This window comes from Dunckerocampus dactyliophorus, chromosome 14 (genome assembly GCF_027744805.1).
Source record: "Dunckerocampus dactyliophorus isolate RoL2022-P2 chromosome 14, RoL_Ddac_1.1, whole genome shotgun sequence".
NCBI classification, from domain to species: domain Eukaryota; kingdom Metazoa; phylum Chordata; class Actinopteri; order Syngnathiformes; family Syngnathidae; genus Dunckerocampus; species Dunckerocampus dactyliophorus.
Window position 1 is genome coordinate 27,281,343 of NC_072832.1, and position 25,892 is coordinate 27,307,234.

The window sequence follows — 25,892 nt, forward strand, 5'->3', positions numbered from 1 at the left end:
GTATTGAAATAATCTGGGATTTTGAGAATAAAGTCGCAAATTTACGGGAAAAAATTCATACTTTTACAAGAATAAAGTCATGAATTTACGAGAATAAAAGTCATAACTGTGCTCTATTTTCCCTCTGACACCTACGACACCATCACAGCTAATTTTACCACTTTACTCTCCTAAATGTACCACTTTTTTCTCGTAAATTTACCACTTCTTTTTTCGTAAATTTACAACCTTTATTCTCAAAATTGAAACTTTTTTTTTCAATGTGGCTCTAATACTCCGTGGTGCTATCCATTGTTGCACGTTGTCTATGTTTCCCCCCGTATTATAAAATAGTATACCATGTATAACATGCACAGGCAGCAAACAACTGGTGAGTATTTCTAATTCCTGAGAGAATAATAATAATAATAATAATAATAAAAATCTAGATGAAGCAATTGAAGTAGAAATTGCGTGTGAATGCTGAACTGAAATGTAGAATGAATGTCGAAATATCCTACAAAGGTGTTGGAATCTATTCACCCAGTGAGGACTGAACCAGCAACCATCAGGTTGCAATACAACCACTCTACCGCCTGCCACCATGCATGGAATGAGCAGAATATGACACGTAGTTTTAAATGTAACATGCATTTCCACCTGCAGGTGGCGACATTGGAATTGTCCATTCATATTTAATGGGAAAAACGGCACAAAAAATGATGGCGTGATGGAACGCTGCCTCAGGTCGGAAGGACCGGCCGCAGCTGATGAATGAAGGACGTTGGGAATTTTTAGAAAGGCCTTGGTAGATGGCCCGCATGTTCTGAATGAGCGGAACATTTCAATGGTGGAATGGTTTGAAGCGGCTGAGAAATGTGGGAGTAGTTAGCCGAATTTGAAATGTCGGGTTGTAAAAATGGAGAATGTTTGTTGAAATGTTAACATGTTGAAGCGTTACACCAGGACTGAGGACTGAACCAGCAGCCATCTGACTGGGAGACGACCGATCTACCACCTGAGCCGTGCCACCCTGAAGAATAAGGACAACGTTGCAGTAATGGAAAATGTGAAATGATTTTTCACCAATAGGGGGCACCATTTAATTTGTCCACAGCAAGCAAAGGCGGAGTTTGAAATGCTGGAAGGTAAAAAATGCAAAATGCAGGAGAAGAAGAAGAGGAATACTCTAATAGATGAAACGTGCTGTAGAATTTTACATGTGTTTTATAAAAAAAAATATATATATATATATATCATTAAAAAAAACACAAAAAATAAAATAAAATAAAAATGGGTTGCTACTTAACTCATTCAATACCAAAGACATATTCCTACGTTTTTAGAATCCCCAACACCCGATCACAAAGACATATTTTTACACCTTTTACGTTTTTTCTAGGTGATGTTTTGCCAAAAGTGTAGCAAGCTAGGTGATGTTTAAGGTGGCAGAAGTGCATTTGAAAAGACACATTATACGCCCTGTAGGGACATTTTAACGCATGCACACACGCGCGCACGCGTGCACACACACAGTGCAGGTCCAAATGTGAAAATTGTAAATAGTTTATCGTGGTATATTAGGAAATACATTGTATTTTTGAAACAACGTTTTTGTGTTGTTTATGTTGGTATAGTTGTTTAGATATTTGAGCTGTCGCAAAAGTTATGCTTGAAATGTATCTTTTCACAAGAAACTGGTTTTCTCCCTTTTTTTAGTTGGGAACTGATATTTTCCTGAAACGTACCTACGTTCTACTGCTGATTACTAAAGAACGCAAAAAGGTAGAAACCAACTTTTTGTTTCTGATGAAAGACTGGAGTCTAATCTTTATTTTGGTGGGGTCCATGTTTGTATAGCCATACAACACAATGTTCTGTGAGCCTTGAAAGATCAGTCAAAAGGGGTCGTGTGTTGAAAAATGCCAGGGATTGGATGAGTTAATGGCCGCTGGAGAATGTGGGTCCCAGTTGGAGTCCATTTGAGACGCCCTGGTGGAAACATAACGTGGTGTCGGTCAATGCAACTTGTTCGGCATGCCCCAAACAAACAAAACCATGACTATTGTCAGTTGAAAAGCAACAAAGGAGAACCTTATCGTGCCGTGTGTCATTTCATCCACAAGTTCCCATGCAAAGCAACGTAGCGCCAGAGGGAGGCCGCTGGTTGTAAAGCAGACATAAACTCCCATTATGCGTGTGACCCCCGTACGTTGACGCGCCACGCATACAGTATATAAGATGCTGTCATGTTGTTGTTGTACATGTGTAAATCATTCACACGCTCTTACAAAAAGTGGGTCCTGCAAACAAAGGCTCACCTCGCCAACAAGGTCACGGGGGAAACATAATCCCGCCGCTCACAAAGCCGAGGTTTACCTGCCAGCGATCAGCGGGGGAAGATGACAATAGCGCCGTGTTGGCGTGACGACCGCCTTTACCACGCAGGGGTAACTACGGCTGACACCACCCTTCTTTTACCACCAGTGTCTCTTTGAAAAAGCCTCCGCCGAGCCTTTTCTCTTCTCCACGCAGCCGGACGGCACGGCCCATCATCGACCGGACAATGACAGTAGGTGGAAACGCTAGCATTCATTACACAAAGTATAAATAGTGTAATCTATCAGCCCCGTCAATCAGGATGATTGATTACCGAGTGTCAGGGAGGAGAGTGACACATTAGAAAAGTTTGCTTAACAATGCCTGTAGCCTGTGCGGGGCGGCTGCCACCCAGCCCAGTGATTAATGTGTTGTCAGCCTGTAATCCCACACCCACACCTAATGAGGCAAGAATTTATCATCTCGGGCGGAGTGGCAGATGTCAGGGAGGAAAGGAATCCAAGTGGCTGGAAACAATATCCTTCCCCCCCACTCTTTCTAGCCAGTGTTTGACATGTGTGACAAGCTCTAAAAACCACAAAGACGGCCTGAAAAAGCTCAGGAAAGTTGCTGAAAGAACAGTCCAGCACATTTAATGCTCAACAGTTTACAACAGCTATAGCGGAGTGAAAATGGATTCAAGTAGCCATTACCGATACCAATTACCGATACCAGTACTGAGTCATACCGACATAGGCAGCAAACTAATGTCTTATGTAATGAATAAACACATAAAAGAACACTGTTGTTCATTTAAACTATTTCCAGTGAGGGCCACATAGTGAAAAATGAAAGGATGCAACTAACCTGCTAATGCTAGCATGCTAGCAATGCTAAAATGCTAACAGTTACTAACACGTCACATGAAAACCTTGAGTGTCTATTTAAGTTTAAACCTGTGAAAATGGTTAAAATGCGAACATGCTAATGTTAGCATGCTAACAACGCTAAAATGCTAACATGCTAACACCACATGAAAACGTTGAGTGTCTATGTAAGTTTAAACCAGTGGAAATGTTTAAAATGCAAACACACTAATGTTAACATCCTAGCAATGCTAAAATGCTAAAGTTGCTAACACCTGACATGAAAATGTTGAGTGTCTATGTAAGTTTAAACCCGTGAAAATAGTTAAAATGATAACATACTAATGTTAGCATGCTAGCAATGCTAAAATGCTAATGGTTGCAAATACTTAACATGGAAACGCTAAGTGTTCACGTAAGTTTTAAAACTATAAAAATGGTAACAATGCTAACATGCTAACCTTAGCATGCTAGCAATGCTAATACTAGTTTTCCACCAGCAGGGGGCGACAAAGAAGCAATGTGCAATTGGTAAAAATTGTCCATTCATTTTACTTTTTTTTTTTTAAAGTCCCCAAAGCCCACGCATCCTGTGTGAGATGATTATTTTCATGTTGGAATGTTTTTGAATTGGATGAAAAATGTGGGAGGAGTTAGCGGACAAACAATGAAGCAGAAGAAGAAGAAGTAGGAGAGGAATAAACAGATGAAAAATGGTGTCGAATGTGATCTACATTTTTATAGCAAACCACACTAAAGGTGTAAAAACAGAGTAGAAATGGATTGAAATGGGCAATATGCTGCTAGCGTGAAAGCATCCTAAAGTCGATGAACTTGAAACTGCTCGGCAACATCTGCATGACATAAACAACAACACGGCTTTACTCGAATCAGACGATAAAAATCTCCAGCACCGCTGCAAAGGGAGGCTGATCACCACAGTCAAGTTCAAAGCACTGAGCCGCTGATTAACGTCATCCGAGGGATGGCAACTGATGCAAAGTTTGCTTTAATTCTTTGGAAAGTGGCGGGGGGGGGGGGCTTGCAGACACCCAGCCAGCTGTCTCTCATTAGCTAGCAGCATCTTCTTGTCACCACGGAGACCAACCGGTGAGGATTAGCTGTGATTTGGGCTGATAGGCTAACGCGCTGGGACGCTGTGGAACTTCATAGCTAAACGCATCAATTGATTAGAGAGAAATTGAAGAGACTGTCAAAGTGAAGGCGCAGCGCGTGGATGCCATCGTTCTACAGCGCGGACCTCTCCAGGGAAGTCCACTTTTTGGGTGGTTTGCTTGAATACCCCAGCAAATTGTACATGAGTCGCAATGACAAAACACGGGCAGGTTTCAGTGAAGCCGTACGCTAAACCTGTTTTGCTTTCCAGACCAAGCCATTAGAAAAACAATACATTTGCCAAAAAAACAAGTGGAAATAATTTCCTTTCAAGTTGGCTGAGCCGTTCATTCAGTGACAAAAAGCAAAGACAACTTCAGTGTCTAAAACTGTAAAGTTGTGTGGAAAAACGCTCCAAAAATTAAACAATAATGAAAAAAAAAATTGGGATGTGCTAACAGTCCATTTATGTTTATTATGAACTCATTCAACACCAAAGACGTAGTTAGACGTTTTTATCATACGTATTTAAGTATTTATACGTCTTTTAGGTTTTTTTGCGCGAGAGGCTAAAAGAGGTGATGAAGCAACTCCTCACTAATGCATTTTCACTTCAGAGCACTTTTTAGACATAAAAAAAGGCCACAAGGTGGCAGAAGTGCATTTGACGAGAGCTCGGCAGGGATCACGTGGACGGAAAAATCACACACGACAGGAAGGAGGAAGTGGGAGAGCGTGGAGGAAGGAGTGTAGTGTGCAGAAGGTTACGCATTGTAGGGAAATTTCAACGCATGCGCATGTGCGCGCACGCGTGCGCACACATAGTTTAGTTGTGTGAAAGTGTGAAAATTGTAAATAGTTCATGGTGTTATATTTGCAAATAAATTGTTATTTTGATGTAAAACGACCCATTTTTTGTGTTGTTTACGTGTAGTTGTTTAGATATTTGAGCTGTCACTAAAGTGTAAAATCTTTGTGTCAAAGTGAAAGTTATGCTTGAAATGTATCTTTGCACAAGAAGCTGCTTTTCTCCCTTTTTAGTTGGGAACTGATATTTTCCTGAAACTTCAGTATCTTCTACTGCTGATTACTAAAGAAGGGAAAAAGGTAGAAACAAAGGTTTTTTTCTGATGAAAGATGGGAGTCTAATGTTTCTTTTGGTAGATTCCGTGTTTATATAACCTTACAACACAATATCTTGTGTGCCTTGAAAGACCAGTCCAAATGGTCTAAAATGGCCGCTACCGGAGGGGTTTTGTTTTGAAAAATGGCTGCTGGGATTGAATGAGTTAAAAATGGGGTTGATGGGTGGGTTCCATGATAATTGGACGACCTTGGCCTGTTTGCGTGGAGACGTGACAACAACAGATACTTGACCACAGAGGCGTTTCCTCTCCTCAAGTGGACGTCAGCAGCAGAGCTTCATGCAACTCGGCTACTTCAGCGTCTCCTCAAGACCTTCGGAAAGGGCCTGTTTGTTTTTCTGCTCTGAGCCGAGCCAGAAAGGAAGAGTTCATCTATCATTTTGGCTGGCGAGAGTTGCGCGTGACACCCGGGTGGTGCACCCCCCCCCCAGTCTGCAGCCTTTGAAGAGGAGCCATAAATCAATCTGTGCACTATTACTTCACATTAATTGTGCTTTACAAAAGTTTTACGGGGTGTTTATGATATGCTCGGGGTGGGTGATTTATGAGGAGTGTGAGTCACTCCCTCTAATTGCTGTTGTTTTCCTTGCTCGTGACCCCTCCGTGACCTCACGTCTTAAGCTGCCAAAGCCCCCCCGATGCTGCACCGGTCCAAACACGGGCTTTATAGGAGATCTTACGAAATAAATGCATGCAAACACACACACACACATGCAGAGGAGCGGCGTACCTACACAAAATAACCCGAGAGAACCGACGTTGGCGGGAAATATCGAACGCAAGTTCAACTGTCCTACAAAGTAAACACGTCGGAGCAATTACACACAGCTGTGCAGGATGTGATGCAATTAACAGATAAGATGGAAGAAAAGCCAACATAAAGCAGACCAGGCTCATATTAGGGATTAGGATTGGTTGGCGTTTTCATATAATCCCACACTGGCCCAAAATGGTCCCAAAAGGGGCTGAAGAAATACATCTGGTTGGTAATTGTTATGCTATTAATTGGATAATTATTATGCATATGTTATTTTATAATATAAAATAGCATAAAAATCTAAATCATAAAAATGCTAATTTGGGAAAACAGTGTGTTTTTATTATTTGCTTGTTTTTATGTTCAGATAAAATCTTTTTTTTCATTTTTCACATCATTTCTTATTTATTTATGTTTTGAATTGAACAAATTCTAAATATTTGAATAATTATTATAAAATTTATAACAAAATGGATGTATTTTTTTTCAATTACAGTATAAAAAATATACTTTAAAAGACATAAAAATTTGGCGATTAACTAGAGAAGCAATTCCCTCCACGAAAATAATAATCCTACATTTTTTGGATCAGTCTTTGATATTTTGTAGAACTTTTCCTGTGCTCTGACCATTTTTTGTGGAATTTCATGCACAAATGCCGAAAACGGTGTGATCTGGTCATGTTAAAGAATCCTTTAAAAAATTCCTGGATTCAGACGGTGATCCGGATCACCCCAAAATGTAACCAGTTCTTCCATATCCCATTTCAGACAATTCCTGAAAATTTCATCCAAATCCATTCAGAACTTTTCAAATGATTTTGAACAGAAGCAAACAAACGTCGGCAAAAAACACAACGTCCGCGCTGCATAATAATACATGAATATTATAGTCAGTCTCTGAATTAATTCATATCATTTTGCCAAAAGTGTAGCAAGAATCATAGTTAAACTCGGGGAACGTCCCTCCATATTGTCTGTATGAATACAAAACAGCAGAAAAAAGAAAGCAAAATGCTATGATTTAAAGCTTAATGGTTTTTTTTTTTTGGCTTAAATTAATCATTTTCAAGCATAAAAATGGCTAAATGATGACGTAAAATACAAATATAAGACCCATTCAGATGATATGAAGCATTCTACACTGGTCCACTAGCTGTCAGTAATGTTACATTGATAAGACAATGCTGTCAATGCTAAGGTGTGAGTCTATGTTTTGTCTTATCTATGTCTAACATGTCTTATTTTCTCTTATTATGTCTACTATATTGGGTAATAGGACTGTAAAGGTGACTATAGGGGTGTTATTTCATGTCTAGAGGGCTCCAATAATGTTGAAAGGTGCTGAACAGGTTTTCTATGCTGTAACTAGAAAAATATTCCATTCATGAATACGGAATCCTACTAAATTCACTTATCACGGTCGTGTCATAAAGGAGGGACTAGTGTACATTTTGTAGTACAATGGAAGCGTGGGTCTGAGGGAGGAAGCCAGTTTCTAATTTTGCTTTGGGAAGCGGTGCGTAACCGTGGCGCACAGCTGAGTCGGAGAGCAAATAAACTCGCCACTCCAAGTAACGCGTTGGCTTCTATTTCCTTCCAAGCATTTTCTGTCTCCGAGGACACGTTTGTTCAGTAAAATGATTCAACAAACTCCGAAGGCGCATTCACACAACGCTACATTACAAGCCATTTGTTAGCTTTGGAGAACTCATAAGTCTCCAGTAGCCAAGCTGAACGTGGCAACTCTGCTTTGGTGATTTGGGAGGCAGAAAAGCAGAATGCCTCCTCTTGCGCTCCCCCCGCTCCCCCCACCTAAAACCCCACAATCATGTATTCCATAATGCACAATTATGAGTCTACAACCAAGCAGTCAATTGTAAATTTAGACTGACTTCCTTTTGGTTCAAACTTAATATGAGCTGCTGTCTGCTGTAAAACAAGAGGGGGAAGAAAAGCTCCACTTTGAGAACTTTCCTGGCGCTGTCAATGTCGATTCCCGCGAAGAAGCCGCGTGCCGAGCCTCATGGGACCCGAGCGCTGGCTCCAGCCGCCCTCAAGTCTGTTTTGCATTATACGCAGGGGAAGGTGTCAAGGGGAAAAACGTGAGTAGAGAAATAGTTCATGTGGACGACATTTAACACTTCGTCATGTTTGCTCGGGTAAAGCGAGCTCTGGTGCGTTTCCTCCGCTGGCACGCTTCCTTTTGTCGAGTATGGACGCCATCATCCCAACGCAAACTGGGTCAAGATGGGTCTCAAGTGGGCTCAAATGTGGACGCAAACAAGCCAAAGATGCGGACCAGTGTTGGAACGATAGCAAAAAGCAGGCAGAAATGACAAATACGGAAGAGAAAATGCGTTACGGGTCATATCTCTGTTCGTTTTTTGAAAGAGAACGATAAATTTGTGGCGGGAGCAAGGATTCATCACCGTGCTTGCAAAGGGGCGTTTCCGGAAGTCACGTCGGCAAAGGCGCAGCTCTCAGCTCTCAGCTAAAGCCTAGTCAACAACCGCCTGTAGAGGTAGATCGTCGACTTCATCCGGTATATTTTTCTCAAAATAGAAGTCAAGCCAAAATGTCGTGTTGCTGCTGGATGTTCAGCATCTGGGTGATACTGTAAGTTTCTTCTCTTCCGAAAGACGAAGGTTTAAGATTACAATGAACGAAGAAACTACAGAGAACGACCAAATGGACGCATCATCTGTTCTTTGTAATGTTCATTTCACTGAAGACTGCTATTACGGAACACCTTTGCAGGAAGCATTTGGCTTGAAAGTGCGCTATAAACACATTTGGACGCTAGCATGCTAATCCTGATGCTATGCATAAAGAAGGACGCCGGTACGCCGCCGTGTCTGTTTATGTGTGAACATGCCTTCACCGACGTCACTTCGGGAAACGTCCCTTTTCCAAGATGGATGTTAGCAAATTTAATGTAATTGCAATGTAATTTTAAATGTTATTTTTACAAATTTACCGTCCACTTTCAAAAAACGAATGACGCAGAACATAATTGCAAACAATATAAAACATATTTAAAGCAAAGTTGATAAATCCTTTAAAAAGTGACCCTTTAAAAAGTCTATTTTAGAAGCTTTTGGTGAAATCTAAGATGGTAAAAATAGCAGAATATAAAACTAACCAGCTGTTGGGATCAGACCTTTTACAGTGCCAAAGTCCCCACAAGATTCTTTTACTTTAATGCCTACAAAACCAGTCTCAGAGTCTCAAGGACAGTTTCCAATTGAATTAAAACAGGAGTTGATACAAGCAATTAAAATGCCAGCACTGGAGAGAGTGATTAGCTTCCAACAAATGTTTAGTGAAGTCCAATCGATCTCCGACTGGTCATTCTGTTCAAAAATTCGTTTGAACATTCTTTTCAAAAACAGAAAAATGTACACCTTTTTTAAGTGAAGCATTTTCAAGCATTAAAAAAAGGCTAAATGAAACAAAAAAGAAATAAAAGCCATTCAGAAGACACATTCAAAGACGGTGTGATGATATATATATTACTCTACACTGGTCACTAGGTGTCAGTAATGTCACTGTAATGTCGGGTGAGACACACAAGCACCAGACTTGATGGCCGTAGCAACAGGCTTTCATTTGAAATAGTTTGAATGATCTCACAACAGGCACAATAATCTCTAACATGGGCCACTGTTGTAGACATAACCCACGCTCAGCTAAAACTCAACCCTGAACCCGCAACGTCACTTCCTGTCTGCCGCCCACTCAGCCCCCCATTCATCGGCACACATTGACAGCAACACACAAGTCTTATTTATGTCTTAAATGCCTTATTTGGTCTTATTATGTCTACTATATTGGGTAATAGGAGTGTAAAGGTGACTATAGGGGTGTTATTTCATGCCTGCAGGGCTCTAATAATGTTAAAAAGGCTATTTAGAAAGTTGTAAGCAGGTATTTTGTATGTTTTTTAAATGTTAGTAGCTACCAACGATGGAGGTCACTATAAAGAGGCATGGGGTCAATGTTATGCTGCTATTTTAGTATGCTGTGCACTTTTGTTAGTACGACTTCTAAAAAGCAGAATGTCCGTGTTTTAATAGATGAGGCTGGTTGGTTGGCGCTTTTGCAACGGAGCAATCCCGGGTGAAGGGAGGCGTGCGGGACCCGAGCCAAAAAGGCAACCGCACGTACAGTATTTTCCAAAAGCAGAGTCCATGAGGGCCCATGTGGTTTATCACCATAACCTCCAAGTTCTCATCGGGGATTATCACATTATGGCATTCCAACACGCCCAATTTCCCAAAATACAGCTCAAGGCTTTTCCACCCTGAGTCAGCTTCACGTTGTGGCTTTTGGAACACACTTCAATCACGTCTTCACTGGATTTGTTCTTTTTTGGGGGGTTTATTATAGACATCCTATAGTTTTTTGTCCTCCCTGTTTTGTCTTTGTTTTGCTTAAGTACCAAGTAAAAAAGCCCTCACACCATTGAAAGCAGATTTTCACATCTTTCACATCATCTTCCTTTCAAGCTTGAGTTTGGGTTTGTCCTTCCTGAAAATGGAGGACATACAGCAGCACTATGGAAGACTATCGCTGTTTGTAAAACGCTGTTTGGGAAAACAATTTAGAAGAATAACTAGAAAAGTACTCAGAGAGCGCAGACCTCCACATAGCGCCACAGTTCCCCCCATATTATGGTTTACAGCAAAAAAGAAAATATGAAATATATTAAGCAGTCAATATTAGTCCTCCGTTTATTGTATCTTCATATTTACATTCCTTGAGTATGAAAACATAGCATTAGCAATTGGATTCACAATGATATCAATATTAGTTCAGTAGTTGTTAGCCATAGCTTTTGAAGATACCACAGATCCACATTGCACAGTGTCTTGGCTGGACATGATGGCGTTGGCTGCATGTTTACAGCTTCATTTCTTGTCTTCCTAGGATGGTCCCCTATTTTATTCTTATTGGGGATCATAGCATCCGGAATGATTCCATGATCTGGATCAGTCTTTGATATTTTGTAGAACCTGTTGGAAACATGTATTTCTTTTTTGTGGAGTTAAATGTACAAATGCCAAAAATGTTCCTATCTCGCAATGTTCAAGAATCCTAAAACAAATTCCTGGATCCAGACGGTGATCCGGATGACCCCCAAAATGTAATCAGCTCTTGCGTATCGCATTTCCGACCATTCCTAGAAATGTTATCCAAGTCCATTCAGACCTTTTCAAGTTATTTTGAACACAAACAAACAAACAAACAAACGCCGGCAAAAACATCACAGCGCAGCGCAAAGCACAAGATGACATAAAACCAAACACATTGGAAAAAAAATAAATACATAAATGCACAAATTACATTTGCTTCAGGGATTAACATAAGTGTATGTGTATGTGTATGTAAATTGTATTTAAATCAAATACATTTTTTTAAAGTAAAAACAAAAACTAATTAATAATAAAGTGAAAAAAAGACATTTGTCCACTAAAAGTGTTCATATATGTTAGCAATTTCTTTATGCTGTTTGTAAGAACTGCAGGGAATGTTTAAAAAATAAAATAAACAAATAAATCCATCCATTATTGGGGCGGGAGTGGAAATAGGTGTATAATAATGACTGAAAATTAGAACACCAAATATATAAAACAATACAACTAATCCATCCTTTTGGAATATGCTTCAGCTCCATTGCGAGCAAGTTATGGTGCCAAGACGTGCATGCGCTGACAACCACAACTGCTCCATCGGTACAATGTGGTAGCATGATAGCATGATGCCATGTGGTACCACTCGGTGCCACATGGCATCATGCTATGTGGAAAAGGACAAAAATAAAAAAGTTGGCCCACTATGATTCAGCAGAGGTCTCAAAAGTTCTTATAGTACAATAAAGTTCTTCAGAAACCCAGCGAGGATAGCAGCCTGCCTCCGACTTATACTGTCAGGAGTAGCCAGCAAATCTCTTGATTGAATTTAAATCAAATGCAGTGCAATATGAATAAAATATAATAACATTAAAAAATATTTAAAAAATAAAAAATAAAATAAAAAAATAAGATCAACAAGATTTGCACACAGTATTTGCAAATGTGTAAAAATCAAAGTAAATACAAGTAAATTGACATTATATACAAGGGAGGCCAGACAGTACAGCGCAATAATGAAATGAATGATCTTTTACAGACAGGTGAGGTATTGTAGAGCTGGATGGCATGTGCAATGAATGAAGTCCTGTAGCGTTCACTGTGGGAACGGAACTGGAGGAGTCTGTCGGAGAATGAGCTCCGCTGCCCCCCTATTGTACGATAGAGTGGGTGACGGAGAGCAGTTTGTCCAGTGTCCTCCTGTCTCTCACTGTTACAAACGCCTCCAACTGAGTGCCGATAAGTTGTTCAACCTTCCGCATCAAAACTTAATTTGTTATTTTTACACTAGGATGACACTTCTGAATATCTTTTACGGTCAATAAAGGTTTAGTCATCCAATTCATATGATTTCCTACGGGGGAAATTTGTTTTAAAATGAGAAGACGTTGACTTTGGAGCTCCTGCTGAAGTGTCCTGAAGGAGCCATCATCGGAGCAGTGCAGCTCACCGCAGCTTCAAAAGCATGGCGACGCGCTTGTAGCTACACGAGGCAATTAGACTCTCCTCAGAGGAGGATGAGAGGTTGCTTGTTTACAAGTAAACAACCAAGTGCAAAGACCATCCTTTCCACACTTCACGGACAAAGCTTTTAAATCACATCAGTGCTGGTGGTGTATGTTTCCCTACCAAGCCAGACAGCTAATTATTATACTCAGTAATGAGGCAAATGGTACACACAGAGTACTATGAGAGCTATCCGCGCTGGAAGAGGCGCAAAAGCAAGCATGAGTGTCTAATTATGCCATCATCGGAGGCCGCTCTCCCGCTCAGACGCTGTTAATTGGTTGCCTGCACCATTGGCGAGCTCACAAATCACCCGATGATGTGGACAATAAGAGCTGGGAGGTACTCACGCCTCATCGAGTCTGCAAAAAGTTGACACATCACATCTCATCTACCTCAAGACAAATGGTACGGAAAGGCCGACGGCGTCTGCGCACTTTGTGCAGAGCGGACTAATGAGGAATTGTGGGAACACAGCCCAGGACTGAACTATATAAATAAATATATATACACGCACGCACGCTAGAGCGGGAGTGCAGTGGGAAGTCGACACGTCTTCATCAAAGCTGTAACCTTTTACTTTGCATAAGGAATAAATAATCATATACTGCTTGTTCAAAGACGCCGAGACACAAAGACGCACACGTCGTGTCAGCGAGAATCACTAATTATCTCGCCTTTCGTCTCAGACGCGCTGACAAGCTATGTAAATAAAATCTCATAAAGACACTCCAGCCTGCCAACATCACTGCAGAGGTCCCTGCTTTCCCTTTGACATCAAGCGGATGAACAGCGTTTTCACGGCGTCTAGCAAACACGCCACACGGAGGTTAAACTATTTCTGTGTTTCATGAGCGATCCAGAGGAACGCCAAAACACGTCCCTGCTGACTGCCTTAGAGACACACACACGCTTCCCTTTTGCTGGCGCACTTTTAAACCCAAATACCGCTGCCAGGGATGCATTTTTACCTCCCGGGCTCATCGGAAGAACACGCTGGAGAGGAAACCGACTGAAAAAGACTTTCCGGTGTATAAGCCGCTACTTTTTTCTTAGACTTTGAACCCTGTGTCTTATATAGCGTTGCGGCTAATTTATGGCTACATTTTTATCTTGTGACATCTACTTACTTTGGAAACGGTAGCTCTTCTTTTGGCAGGAGCCGATCACGAGCTACCAGTGCACTCACAACGAGCTTGTCAACCCATTGGAAATTGCAGGTCATTATAAATAACAGTAGGACAATATAACAACAGTCTGACTCTTGGTGTCATTTTACTAAGAACACTTTACTACTTTACAAATGCACAAACATGTACCAATATGATTTTGAAATGCATTATGAGAAAACTTTAAAATGCTGTTTTTTTCATTTTAAACTCGTATTGGTGCATGTTTGAATATTTTTGAGGTGTAACGTTTGAGTGTTAAGTTGCTGTGTGATGAATTTAATGTCGTTTGTAAGCAATTTCCAATGTGTTGACAAGATCGTTGTGAGTTTTTTCATAGCTCATGTTTGGATCCTGTCAAATAAAAAGCTGACTGGTCCTCATGGACTCGTGCGCGCCACAATATGTCATTTTATGATGCGGACACGTGCGGCTTATACCCCGGTGCGGCTTATGTATGTACAAATCTGTTTTTTCCTCTAAATTTACTGGCCGTGACTTATACACTGGAATTTACAGTATACTCGGTGGCACCAAACGACTTTTCCCATATAAAAAGTTGCTCATAGGTTGGGGCAAGTTAGCACACAATTGTGATTTAAGGCATAAGTAGGGATGCCTTCGACTTTGACACAGTTGAATCTGATTTGTTAGATTAACTTAATTGTCGAGTGTAGTTGCTGACGATGCAGTCTAAAATACTGTGGGTGAGGTGGAGTCTCGTCCATTTTATTCACCAAAGGCCACATATTAGCGAGGAAATGCAAGATAAGCTACGTCCTCAACGCCACCTGCGAGCACTTTCGCCCGACTGTGTGGTTGGTATCGATTCATAACGATATCGCTGACGAAGTGCTGGATGATATCGGTAAATCTGCTAACATTGAGTTGCTCTAGTCGTCTTATATTTAGGCAAAATGTGTAATCAACAACTGCATCATGAAGAAACAGATAAGAAATAAGAAATAATACTCACAAATATAATAATAATCATAATGAAATGTCATTTCATTTTTTATTTTAATTTCATTTAAAGTATTTGGGTCAGTACAGTAATTCCTTCCTATTTTTTATACCATTTTTAAGAAGATGCACGATCGCAGTTTCTCCGCGCATCTTCATTGGATGAGGACTTTTACTTTGTTTTACTTTTATTGTACACCCGTTAACCTGTTTTTTATGGGTTTTTTTCAAAACATTACCTGTACTGTTTACAAAGTTTAAAAAAAAAGCAACAACAAAGCGGGGATAAATGTTCCACGACCTTACAATTAGACGCATCAAATCAAGGCATGAGAGATGAACGCTGAGTTATCAGAGACCCTCTAATTAGTGTGTGTGGCCCAAAACAAGAGCAGGAGGGATAATGAAGCCATGGTGCACGTGAGCTGTCACACCAATCGCCAGCCACGTCACGCTCGCCGACACAAGCCCGACCGGACAGCCGCCCGTCGTCTTTGATCTGGGCTCATGCATACGGAATCAGGTCAGCCCGTGGTCACACTCACTTACACACACACACACACACACACACACACACACACACACACACACACGCACACACACACACACACACACACACACACACACACACACACACACACACACACACACACACACACAGTAGTCACAGGACACAGTATGAGGACCTTTGTGATTGGAGGCTGAGAGCGGAGTGTTGAGGAAAGGAAGGATGCAAAAGAAAAGGGTGTTGACTTACGGTGCCGGACTTGGGCTTGACCACTTTCATGAATTCTCCCCTCACTCGAGCCTCCATCGCTTCCGTTCTGGTGACTTTCCTGGTGTCTAAGAACTTCAGGTTGGGCAACTTGTGCAGAACAAAATACCTTTTCAAAAGAAACAAAAGTTCTCCAGTCAAAAAATATAATTATCATTTCTTTTTTATATTATTTATATACTTCAAACATTTTTCGGCAATTTAAACAGTTTGAAATATATTTTTGGGGTTATACCAGCTTAGATTTTATAATATGTTTTTAATGTTTCAAATTATTTTACTTTCCTTAATTTACTGCATTTGCTTCCATAACCAGACTCCCGTAAAACACCTCTAAAAATAGTTAATGGTTAAAAATTATTACACCGACCGAAATCAAGTTTCATTTAAATGAAAATATGTTTTTCCATCATTTTTAAAAAGCAGTCAAACCACAGCTAGTTTTGATATGATGTATTTATGTTTTACATTATTATTGTTATTGTTTTACATTATTATTGTTATTGTTTCAAAAGCAATGTCAGGGCACAGAGTACGACTTGTAGATAATATTCTCAATTGAGATATTGTATATTTTTTGCTTATTTAAAAAAAATGAACTCAGGTTCTGTTTGAATGCAACAATATATATATATATATATATATATACATATATATATTTTCCATTCTTTTTTTAATATTTTAAAAAGGATGCTGGGGGTTAGGGCAAATAGTGCGTAATTGATCATTTTAATTGAAAATATATTTATGATTATTATTCATTAAATCATATTTTTAATTCATACTTCAAATGAGATGTCATTTTATTTGTTGTCCGTTTTGTGTTATTTTATGAATGAACTGAACTAGTAATATACAGTACTCACTAAAACCACTTTTACTTAAATACAGTATATGCAGTATAATAATTGTAGTTGTTTAGTATTATAATTCTTTATATATGGTATAGTTAAATTCAAATATTATTTGGAGGTTAGGTACGGTGGTCGAAAAGTGCAAAACCCTTTAACAGACTGAGATTTTCATTGCATGGTATTACTGTTGTTTTACCAGGCACATGACAATAAAACTCTCTTGAATCTCTTGAATCTCTTGAATAACCGTGCATGTCGCTGAAATGATTAGCGATAAACACGCGAGTGTGCATGGTGTGTTGAATTAAGACATGAGATCGTTGAAAACAGGGCAATCAAACATGAACGCTTATTTTCCATCTGGTTTTGGCCACCGGTCCTACCAATCTGGGCTTTGCTACGTTCCCTCTCCGCTTTGTGTGGTTGTAATTTGTTTGTCAGAAGTGACAAAATAATACATATATTTTGTTTTTACGTGATTTGATTGAGTGCACTCCTATTCATAGTCTTCTGAGAGCACATTGTGTAAAGCACACTAACCAAAACCAAAAGTTCTATTAAAATGCAAGCAACAACAACAACAAAAGAAAGCGTGTTTATAATGAAGATTGCGAATTAATGTTGGAGTTAATGATGTTTTCTTGAAGGTAATAACCTTCAAAGGTGATGAGAAAGAAGCTGGACGTAAATAGCATGAAAGGAGATGCTGCCCGTCTGCAAGAGCTGTCATTCTGGCAGCATCACAGCATCACAGCATCCCTCTCCCGGCTTTCATTGGGGTGGGATGGTGGGGGGCTGGGGGTGGAACGTGAAAAGATAATGGCAGGAATACATCGATGACAACATATCCTTTCATGGGGCGGGCAGAGAGGGAGGAAGCCAGGCGTCAGGACCCAAAAAGGTGGGAAGGATGTGATGTAGGGGGCACGAGTGATGATGGTGATGGAGATGAAGAAGAGAGATGGCAAAGTCTGTGTTGGCTTTTCAATCCCTCATCAAAGTTTCTGTGAGAAGTTTCCATGATGACACGTGACAGCGCCGCTTGGACACGTGCAGGGATGTTATTATCCGCTCCTTACATAGAATACAATAGAATAGAATAGAACATCATATGGTAAGGACGCAAGCAGTGATGTAGCTTTCCCATGTCGGATAGTTATGGTAAGATGATGCAATATGCAATAAGGAGTCCTGTCGATGTTCCCTCTAATTCCGCCAAAGGCTGCCACATTTCACGCCAGATTTTAAGGATTAAACATGCCTTGTCGCAATACTTCAGAACGCATATCATCGAATGGATCTCAGTCAGCTGGCGAGGTCATTTGGTCAATTTGACATTTTACAGGCTCTTTACATTAACGTCTTCTTACACTTAATCCCATTTTGTTATGGTTAATATTATTATTATTAGTGGGAGTGATTGTAATGGTTACCTTTCTGGGTGGAAATAATCATCATAAAAATGGTTGTCATTTATTTTTATGTACTTTTTGTGTTGTTGTTTTTTGCTTGATACTGTTCTTCTTGTTATTGTTATTATTTATATTTGTATTATTATTTAGACTTTTCAAACAAGCCAAAAATGTTTTCATATTAATTTATTATTGAATTTTAAATATAACAGTCGACATATTGCAATAAAAACGTTTAATACATTGAATGCAAACATTTAATATGATTTAATTTGTCATATTTATATACTGTATAATGATATCATAAAGCAAATAAAAACCTAAAAATACATACTATATCAAAACAATGTATCTGATTCGTCTGTGTAGGCTCTCAGTCGTACAGGAGTTGTCCATCGAGGAAAAGGCTTCTTGAGACGTCATCTGTACTTCTGTGAAGAAGGTGTCGGACGTTTCGCTCCTCATCCGAAGAGCTTCGTCAGCGAACTAATAAGTGCTGGTAGCCTAGGCCTTAAATACAGTAAGAGTGGGCGGAATTGGTGTGCCAACACCCTCCTCCTATTGGTTCCTTACACTAAGCCTGGGCGGAGTAGTGGTATAATCCTATCCTGCTATTAACACCTCCGATAAAAGGGAAGTGTCGCTCCCTGTAGTTGGGTATGAACGACTCTGATACTGGCTCGTTAGCATCTATTGTTCTGGAGCCAGGGCCGAGCCAGAACAATAGATGCTAACGAGCCAGTATCAGAGTCGTTCCCAGAACACAGTGTATCTGATGTTTAATTACTGACTTTAAATATAGTATTTAATCTATAATAATTATGTAAAAAAATATGTATAATGGAGGAATTATAGTGTTTTAGTCAGAATAATCATCTTTTGGACATTTTATTTATTTATTTATTTATTTACTTTCAATGTTTTTTTTTGTTTTTTTTTTCACTTTTCAAGATACCCAAAAGTGTTTTAATATTTATTTATTAATTATTTAATTGATTTATTATTTATTATTTAACTCTCACTATATCATAATAAAAAATAAATTAATTAACATGATTTAATTATTTATGTTTCTATTTTTGTATAAAATAAAATAAAATATATTGTACAACATTGTATAATATATTATATCACAAATAACATTAAAACATATACTTATATAAAAATGCTGCTACTTTTAATATGGTATTTAACATATAATAATTATATAACAATTCATTATATCAAATAATTTGTTCATTAATTAGTTTGTCCTAATCCTTTAAAATGGAAGTGTGTTGACGTTTCTTTTCACTTGTATGACAATTAGGAAGTTAAGTTAGGTTAATAAGGTTTTACGATAGCTGGAATTTGACTCTGGGAGAGATGAATTTTTGTTTGTTTATAATTTTTTGAAAGCCCAAAAAAAACTAAAAAAGAACCAGAAAACAGAAGTTCTTGGAGGTCTGGTGCCGAATTTCAAAACTATTTATACCCACCATAACAACTTCATAAGGTTGTTTGTCCTTATGAAGTTGTTATAGTGGGTATGAATAGGGTATAAATAGCGTTGTTTGTTTGTGTGTTATTGCAGTACCACAAGGGACCACCGGGGTGGCTTTAATGGCTGTTGGACCACAGCAGCGCCGTGTGGGTCAAGTCCACATTTCTATGTCATCGCACTAATTAGAGAAGTGATGCAACACGCCGGGATGTTTCACTTGAGAGCCCAAGAGCTCCTGAGGCACGGGGCTGGCCATCTCTCGCCCAAGGCCAGAGCTGTCACGACCCGCATGCAGCCTAGCCTTGTCAGACATGGAATCTGCATCACGCTCAAATTGATGTTGGACTATGTGACACATTATGAATATTACATTACATGACCGTAGACGCTGTCACTCACCCGCTAAGATAAGCATGTGGGGGGGTGGGGGTGGGTTGGGGTGGGGGGGGGGCGCTGAAAGTGAGAGTTGGCAAAGGGGAGATGAAATATTATTCAAGAAAGGCATGTGTGGTAAATGATTAATAGGCAGCACGGAGTCAGAAACAAGCACTTAGGGCTAAAACAGACAAAAGAGAGTATGCTTTTCTCCTTTTATCACATTCCATGTAAAGGACCCTGACAAATGGTGGTCATATTGCATGGCTGGCGGCCTGGGCTTGATGTTTAATGCATCCACTACCCTGCTCAGGCAGGCTAGTAAACACTCATTTGCGGTAGGTGGGGAGTCGTCACACATGACATCCATTTTGGAGTGTTAGAAGGGCGGGGCGGGGGCCGCGTGACAAAGCTTTTAGGGCAATGTGGTCCGATCCGCTTGTCGGAGAACAGGACATCGGCAAATACGTAACGTACAAAAGAGCTAACACGCTAAAACACGGCGGCGCCGGGGTTGGCGAATAGCACGGCCACTTCACTTTCAAGTACGACTTCTTTAGAGGTTCTTAAAATGTCATTCTTTAGATGTCAGATCAATGCAATTACTCCTCCTGTCACTTATTAATAAGAACCACCACCTTGCATCACATAAATTCACAGAAATAATCCACAATATGATTGCACACCCTGTACAACACACTGTACTGTACTATCATCAAATATCAATCCATGCTACTTCAGTTAGGGTCAAGTTCATTAATGGTTGCTCCTCCCGCAACGGTATGATTGAACATGCAACATACATGTCAAACCATGCGATTGCTCCTCCTTCCAGTCTCTAAGGTGACGGCCACCTTGCACGATGGAAAACAGAACGAGTCAAAATAATCCACAGAGTCAAATCCCACGGTATGGTTGCTCAGAGACAAGCACATGTGCGCACAACACACCTCAAACAATTCATGCGATCACTCCTCCCGCCAGTTATTCATGACAACCGCCGCCTTGCGTAATTGAAATAAATGCAAAATAATCCACAAAGTCAAAGCCCACGGTGTGCTTGCCAATAAAAAGGTCTCGTGCAATTGATGCAATCACTCCTCCTACCAGTTATTCACGAAAACCGCAGCCTTGCTTAATTGAAATAAATGCAAAATAATCCACAACAACAAAGCAAGCCCATGTTACGATTGCTCAGTATGTGTGCGCACAACACATCACATAAAACTGATGCAATCGCTCCTCCAGCCAGTTATTCATGATAACTACCGCCTTGTGTAATTGAAATCAATCCAAAACCTCAAAGCAATCCACAAACTCAAAGCCCACGGTTTGTTTGCTCATAAACAAGTATGTGTGTGCACAACACATCTCATAAAAATGATGCGATCACTCCTCCCACCAGTTATTCATGATAACTACCACCTTGCACAACTGAATTAAACAGAAAGGTGGAAATAATCCACAAAATCTAAGACCACGGTATGATTGCCTACAAACAGGTCTCATGCAACTGATGCGATCACTCCTCCCACCAACTATTCATGATACTGTAACTACCGCCTTGCATAGTTTCAATCAATCCAAAACCTCAAAATAATCCACAAAGTCAAAGCCCACAGTTTGATTGCTCCTAAACAAGAACGCGTGCACACAACACACCTCATACAACTGATGCAATCACTCCTCCCGCCAGTTTTTCACGATAACTACCGTAATAACTACCGTAACTAGCGTAATTGAAATCAATCCAAAACTTCCAAATAATCCACAAAGTCAAAGCCCTCGGTCTGGTTGCTCATAAACAAGTATGTGTGTGCACAACACAGCTCATACAACTGATGCGATCACTCCTCCCACCGGTTATTCATGATAACTACCGCCTTGTGTGATTGAAATCAATACAAAAACTCAAAATAATCCACAAAGTCAAAGCGCACAGTACGGCAGCTCACACATGACCACATGCGGGCATACTCATATCACTGAACGGATCGCTCCTGCCACCAGTTCTTAATGACAACTACCACCTTGGAAATAATCCACCAAGTCAAATGATGGCCTCCAGACAGCCTTACTTTGTGCTCTGTAGGGCTAAATAGCATTTTTGAGTGCGGTGCAGCACCACGGGAGAACTGACCTGTATCTCTGGTAGTCGTCCTCGTCTTTATCCAGGCTGACCAGCTGGTTGGGGCAGGCCTCGTTCCCCAGCAGGCTGAGGTACTCCAGTGACGGGGTCACGTCAGCCAAGTGTTCCAGCAGGGCTTCAATATCAGTCAGGTGTCAAAGGGCGGATGTCAAGGACCCGGCGCTGTTAATTACATTAGCATTTACTACCCACAGAGCTCCTCCCGGCCCTGTCAGCCCCAAAACACATCACTGTCAAATTTATGTGAGGTGCTCAAAGGAGCCAGTCACCCGCTTTGTGCGAGCGGGCCGACAGAGGGGCAATTTAAGGTGCAGGCTTTGGCGTGGAGCGGTGACACAATTTGGCTGCTGCTCCCTCTCTCTTTTTCTCTTCATCTCTTTCATTTCCTAGGTGGCCGGGTGCAGAATAGTGACAAAATGATGGATGCCCTGCGGTTCAAAACAGTGCGTGCTTCCCGGAGCTGCGCCGTGGAAAACTTTTGCCAATGCTGGGAGAAAAAAAAAAACAAACAGCCCCCGAAAGCAGGCACATTCATCACTAAATACATTCACTTGGAAAATTGAGATCCAAAATGCAACAGCGCAGCTTTAAAATGGCAGCGTGCCACGACAGGATGTACATAATTGGCCTATTAGCATGTGGCCACCACTTCACAACCGCAGTCCCAGACGCCCCGCTTCTTAATGTTGACTCCAAGTGTGTGCGTGTGCGTGTGCGTGTGCGTGTGCGTGATATGTGTGAGCATCTTCAACACCCGAGTAAAAACACGACACACCGTCCGGAAACCGAGAAGAGAGGTTTTAACAAGTTTTTCCTGACTGATCATTAACAGCCTCGCTTTGTGTCACGCCGTCTCAGCTTTAGCTAACACAGAAACGAAAGAACACAAGTAAAAATGGGCTGTGCATTTTTGAAAAGTAGAGTACAGAAGCACAAATCGAATGAGACAGAGCACACCGGACACTTTTTGTTACAGAATACTTTGTAGTACGCTTCTGCCTTGGAGACTAGGTGTCTGTAAGTAATGTGCAACGACTAAAAAAGACGATAGCGCCAGCATAAATACCATTAAATGCCACTTAGTTCAATGCCGCTTATGTTTTTTTTTTTACTTTTCATGACATATTTTTTAACTGATGGATTTAATCTCCAGAAAATATGGCATGCAGCCTCTGTATGGATAAAAATACTATCTATAACCAAAGATAATCATTCAGATAGACTTCTCAGAAGTCATGTTTTATTGTGCCTAAATAATATCTTTTTGGATGAGTTTCAATGGTGCAAAATAACTTTAAAATCCCTAAAATAAAATGAAATCATTACTTTCATTTATTGATTAAAGTACAAATAAAAAAGTAAAAATAAAATCAAATTATAATTTTAAAGCATTACTTACATTTTTTCATGAAATAAAAAGTAAAATCAATAGTTTGATTTCTTAATTAAATGAAGTAAATAAATCTAATTAAATACATTTATTTTTCAACTTAAGTTAAATTAAATTAAATAATGTAAAAAAAAAATATATATATATAGGACATTAGATGTTTTTAATTAAATAAAGTAAAGAAATAAAAATTTTAAAAATGAAATAAAATAAAACAAAAATGTGAAATCATTACTGTAATTTAAAAAACATAAATAAAGTTAAAAATATATAATGTCATATAATTACTTTGAGTTTTCCAAACAAAGTAAGGAAATACAAATTTTAAATAATAAAATAAAATATTTTTTTATATCATTACTTTGATTTTTTTATTAAATAAAGTAAAGAAATTAAAGTAAAAATAGAATAAAATGTTGTGTGATTACTGTATTTCTTTTAAGTTAAATCAAGTGAAAACACAATCAAATAAATAAATAAATTACATAATTACTTACATTTTCTAAATTAAATAAAGCAAAGAAAATGAAAGTACAGATAAAATACAATAATACAAAATAAAATTTTACATCATTACTTATATTTTTTAAATTAAATTGAAAATAAAAGATGACATACGGTACTAAAATAAATTGCAGTTACAAAGAGTTATCATCTTGTTAACATTTTATGTTTTGCTATGCCTAAAATATTATCTCTTTGGTGTAAAAATTACTTTGAAATCTCCAAATTAAATAAAGGTAGAAAAAAATGTCTCTCCTGTATTAGAAAATTAATCCTGTAAGGAAATAATAGCTCTCTTTTCATACATAAATAAAAAAATATATGAAATGATATCATGTATTCAATATTGCCATATTAACAAATCCGGCTGGAACAAACTTTTCAATGTAATGCAGTAAATAATAACGCTGTCGCTTTAAGAAACAAAGGCTCTCCATGTGTTTACCTGGACAAACAATGAAAGCCAAAACATTCTCATCACTTGCTAAAACAAACAAAACAAACAGAAAACCAGGGAAAATAAGAGATTTGGCCACCCTGATGTTACGAGAAACAAGCTATGACACTAACAATTAGCTATTTTTTTTCATTCATATTCACTTCTTATTCCGTGTTGTCGCCGTATCGGGTACGGCGTACTTGAAATACATGCAAATATGGACACCGGGCCTTCAGGGCACAGCTTGCCGTGTAAACTGACGCATCAACGTGCTTCTGCAGCACCTTTGAGAGTCTGTTGTTGTTGACTTTATGTCTGGTAATTCCACTAGAGGTCCCTGTGGTTCAGAAACCTCCACAGCGGAGCCGTTAAACGTCTTCCTGGGAGACAGAGAGACACCACGCGGGCTGATGATGCTCATCAAAATAAGTGTTTTTTGCGTGAAAGGATATTTTGTTCTTATTGAGCGTTAAGGTGTGCAGGTTGGGTAACCCGGGCAACCGGAGGTCATTCCCAAGCAGATTGTTGTCGACGACCAGCTCTTCCAGCTCGGTGAACATTGTGAGGCCCGCCAAGGACCTGCGACGATAAGGCCAGAGGAAGACAGTTATTCTCCAGATAAATATTTCACTCTTTCACATGCTGAAAGGTTTGTCAGGAGGGAGGGAGGGTGGGATGCGGGGAGGGGAGGTGAATGACAAGAATTAGTGGCGCTGAGCTCCCCCTGGCATGGCGAGGCATCCTTCAGTGGCTGGCAGGATGAGGGATGGGGGTCACTTGTGAGTAGCCAGGATTCAAAACAAAAGGCTTCAGAAATGCGGCGGGCAGGATGAATTTGTCAATGTCTTGTGCCTTCAGGCGCCCAGTTTCGCCTGACCCCAACCCTCCATTCCCAAGACAAATCACTCTGTCACAGTTCACCTTCACTCCCCAGACACAAATTTAACTTGTCATCCATCATTTTCACACAGGAAGCGGAACATGCTTGCCAGCGCAGATGGAATGGAAGGCAAACTTCTTCTCTTTCTTCTTCTCCCCCCATCCCATCTCTTGTACAACTCTTCAAAAGCTTCAAAACCTTAAAGAGACATTGCACGTTTCCTATAGGACGACTTCTGTCTGACCCCTTCCTCGCACACTGACAGCGTTATAAAAATGATGAAGGGTGGTGTCAGGAGTGATATTAGTAGCGTGCAAAGTTCAAGCTGTAAAAGGCGCACAATGGCGATGTGTGCTGTCCAATCCTGGCGCGTCCGAGGCGGCTTTACGGACATTTAAATCTGCCAGGGTGCAAATGCACACATGCAACCTCCCAATAGATTTTGACGTTTTAAACGTGTTGATTGTGGCATTTTTATTCATCAAGTATATCAATAATCCTGGCCATCTACCTTAAATAAAAGACACGTACAAAAGTGTCCACTTAAGACTGTTAACTCATTCAATCCCAGCCTCTTTTCAAAAGAGTAGACAGTAGACATTTTACCCAAAGCCCACACAATATTCTATTCTATGTCTTTAGAAACATGGAACCTACCAAAAGAAAGATTCGACTCT

The 25,892-nt window shown here is 39.8% G+C and overlaps 1 protein-coding gene across 3 annotated transcripts in view; it reads right to left on the reverse strand.

Annotated features, from left to right (window-relative positions):
- The window catches only part of lrmda (leucine rich melanocyte differentiation associated), a 331,833-nt gene that overhangs the window by 101,589 nt on the left and 204,352 nt on the right, over positions 1 to 25,892 (reverse strand). For 2 of the 3 annotated variants that reach the window (XM_054798060.1, XM_054798061.1), the window contains exons 3-5: positions 24,788 to 24,914; positions 21,994 to 22,133; positions 15,712 to 15,838 (exon numbers count right to left, since the gene is read on the reverse strand). In XM_054798060.1, coding sequence (XP_054654035.1) covers positions 15,712 to 15,838; positions 21,994 to 22,133; positions 24,788 to 24,914 — 394 coding nt within the window. The remainder of the gene's footprint in view (positions 1 to 15,711; positions 15,839 to 21,993; positions 22,134 to 24,787; positions 24,915 to 25,892) is intronic. The other variant, XM_054798059.1, reaches the window with a different exon arrangement.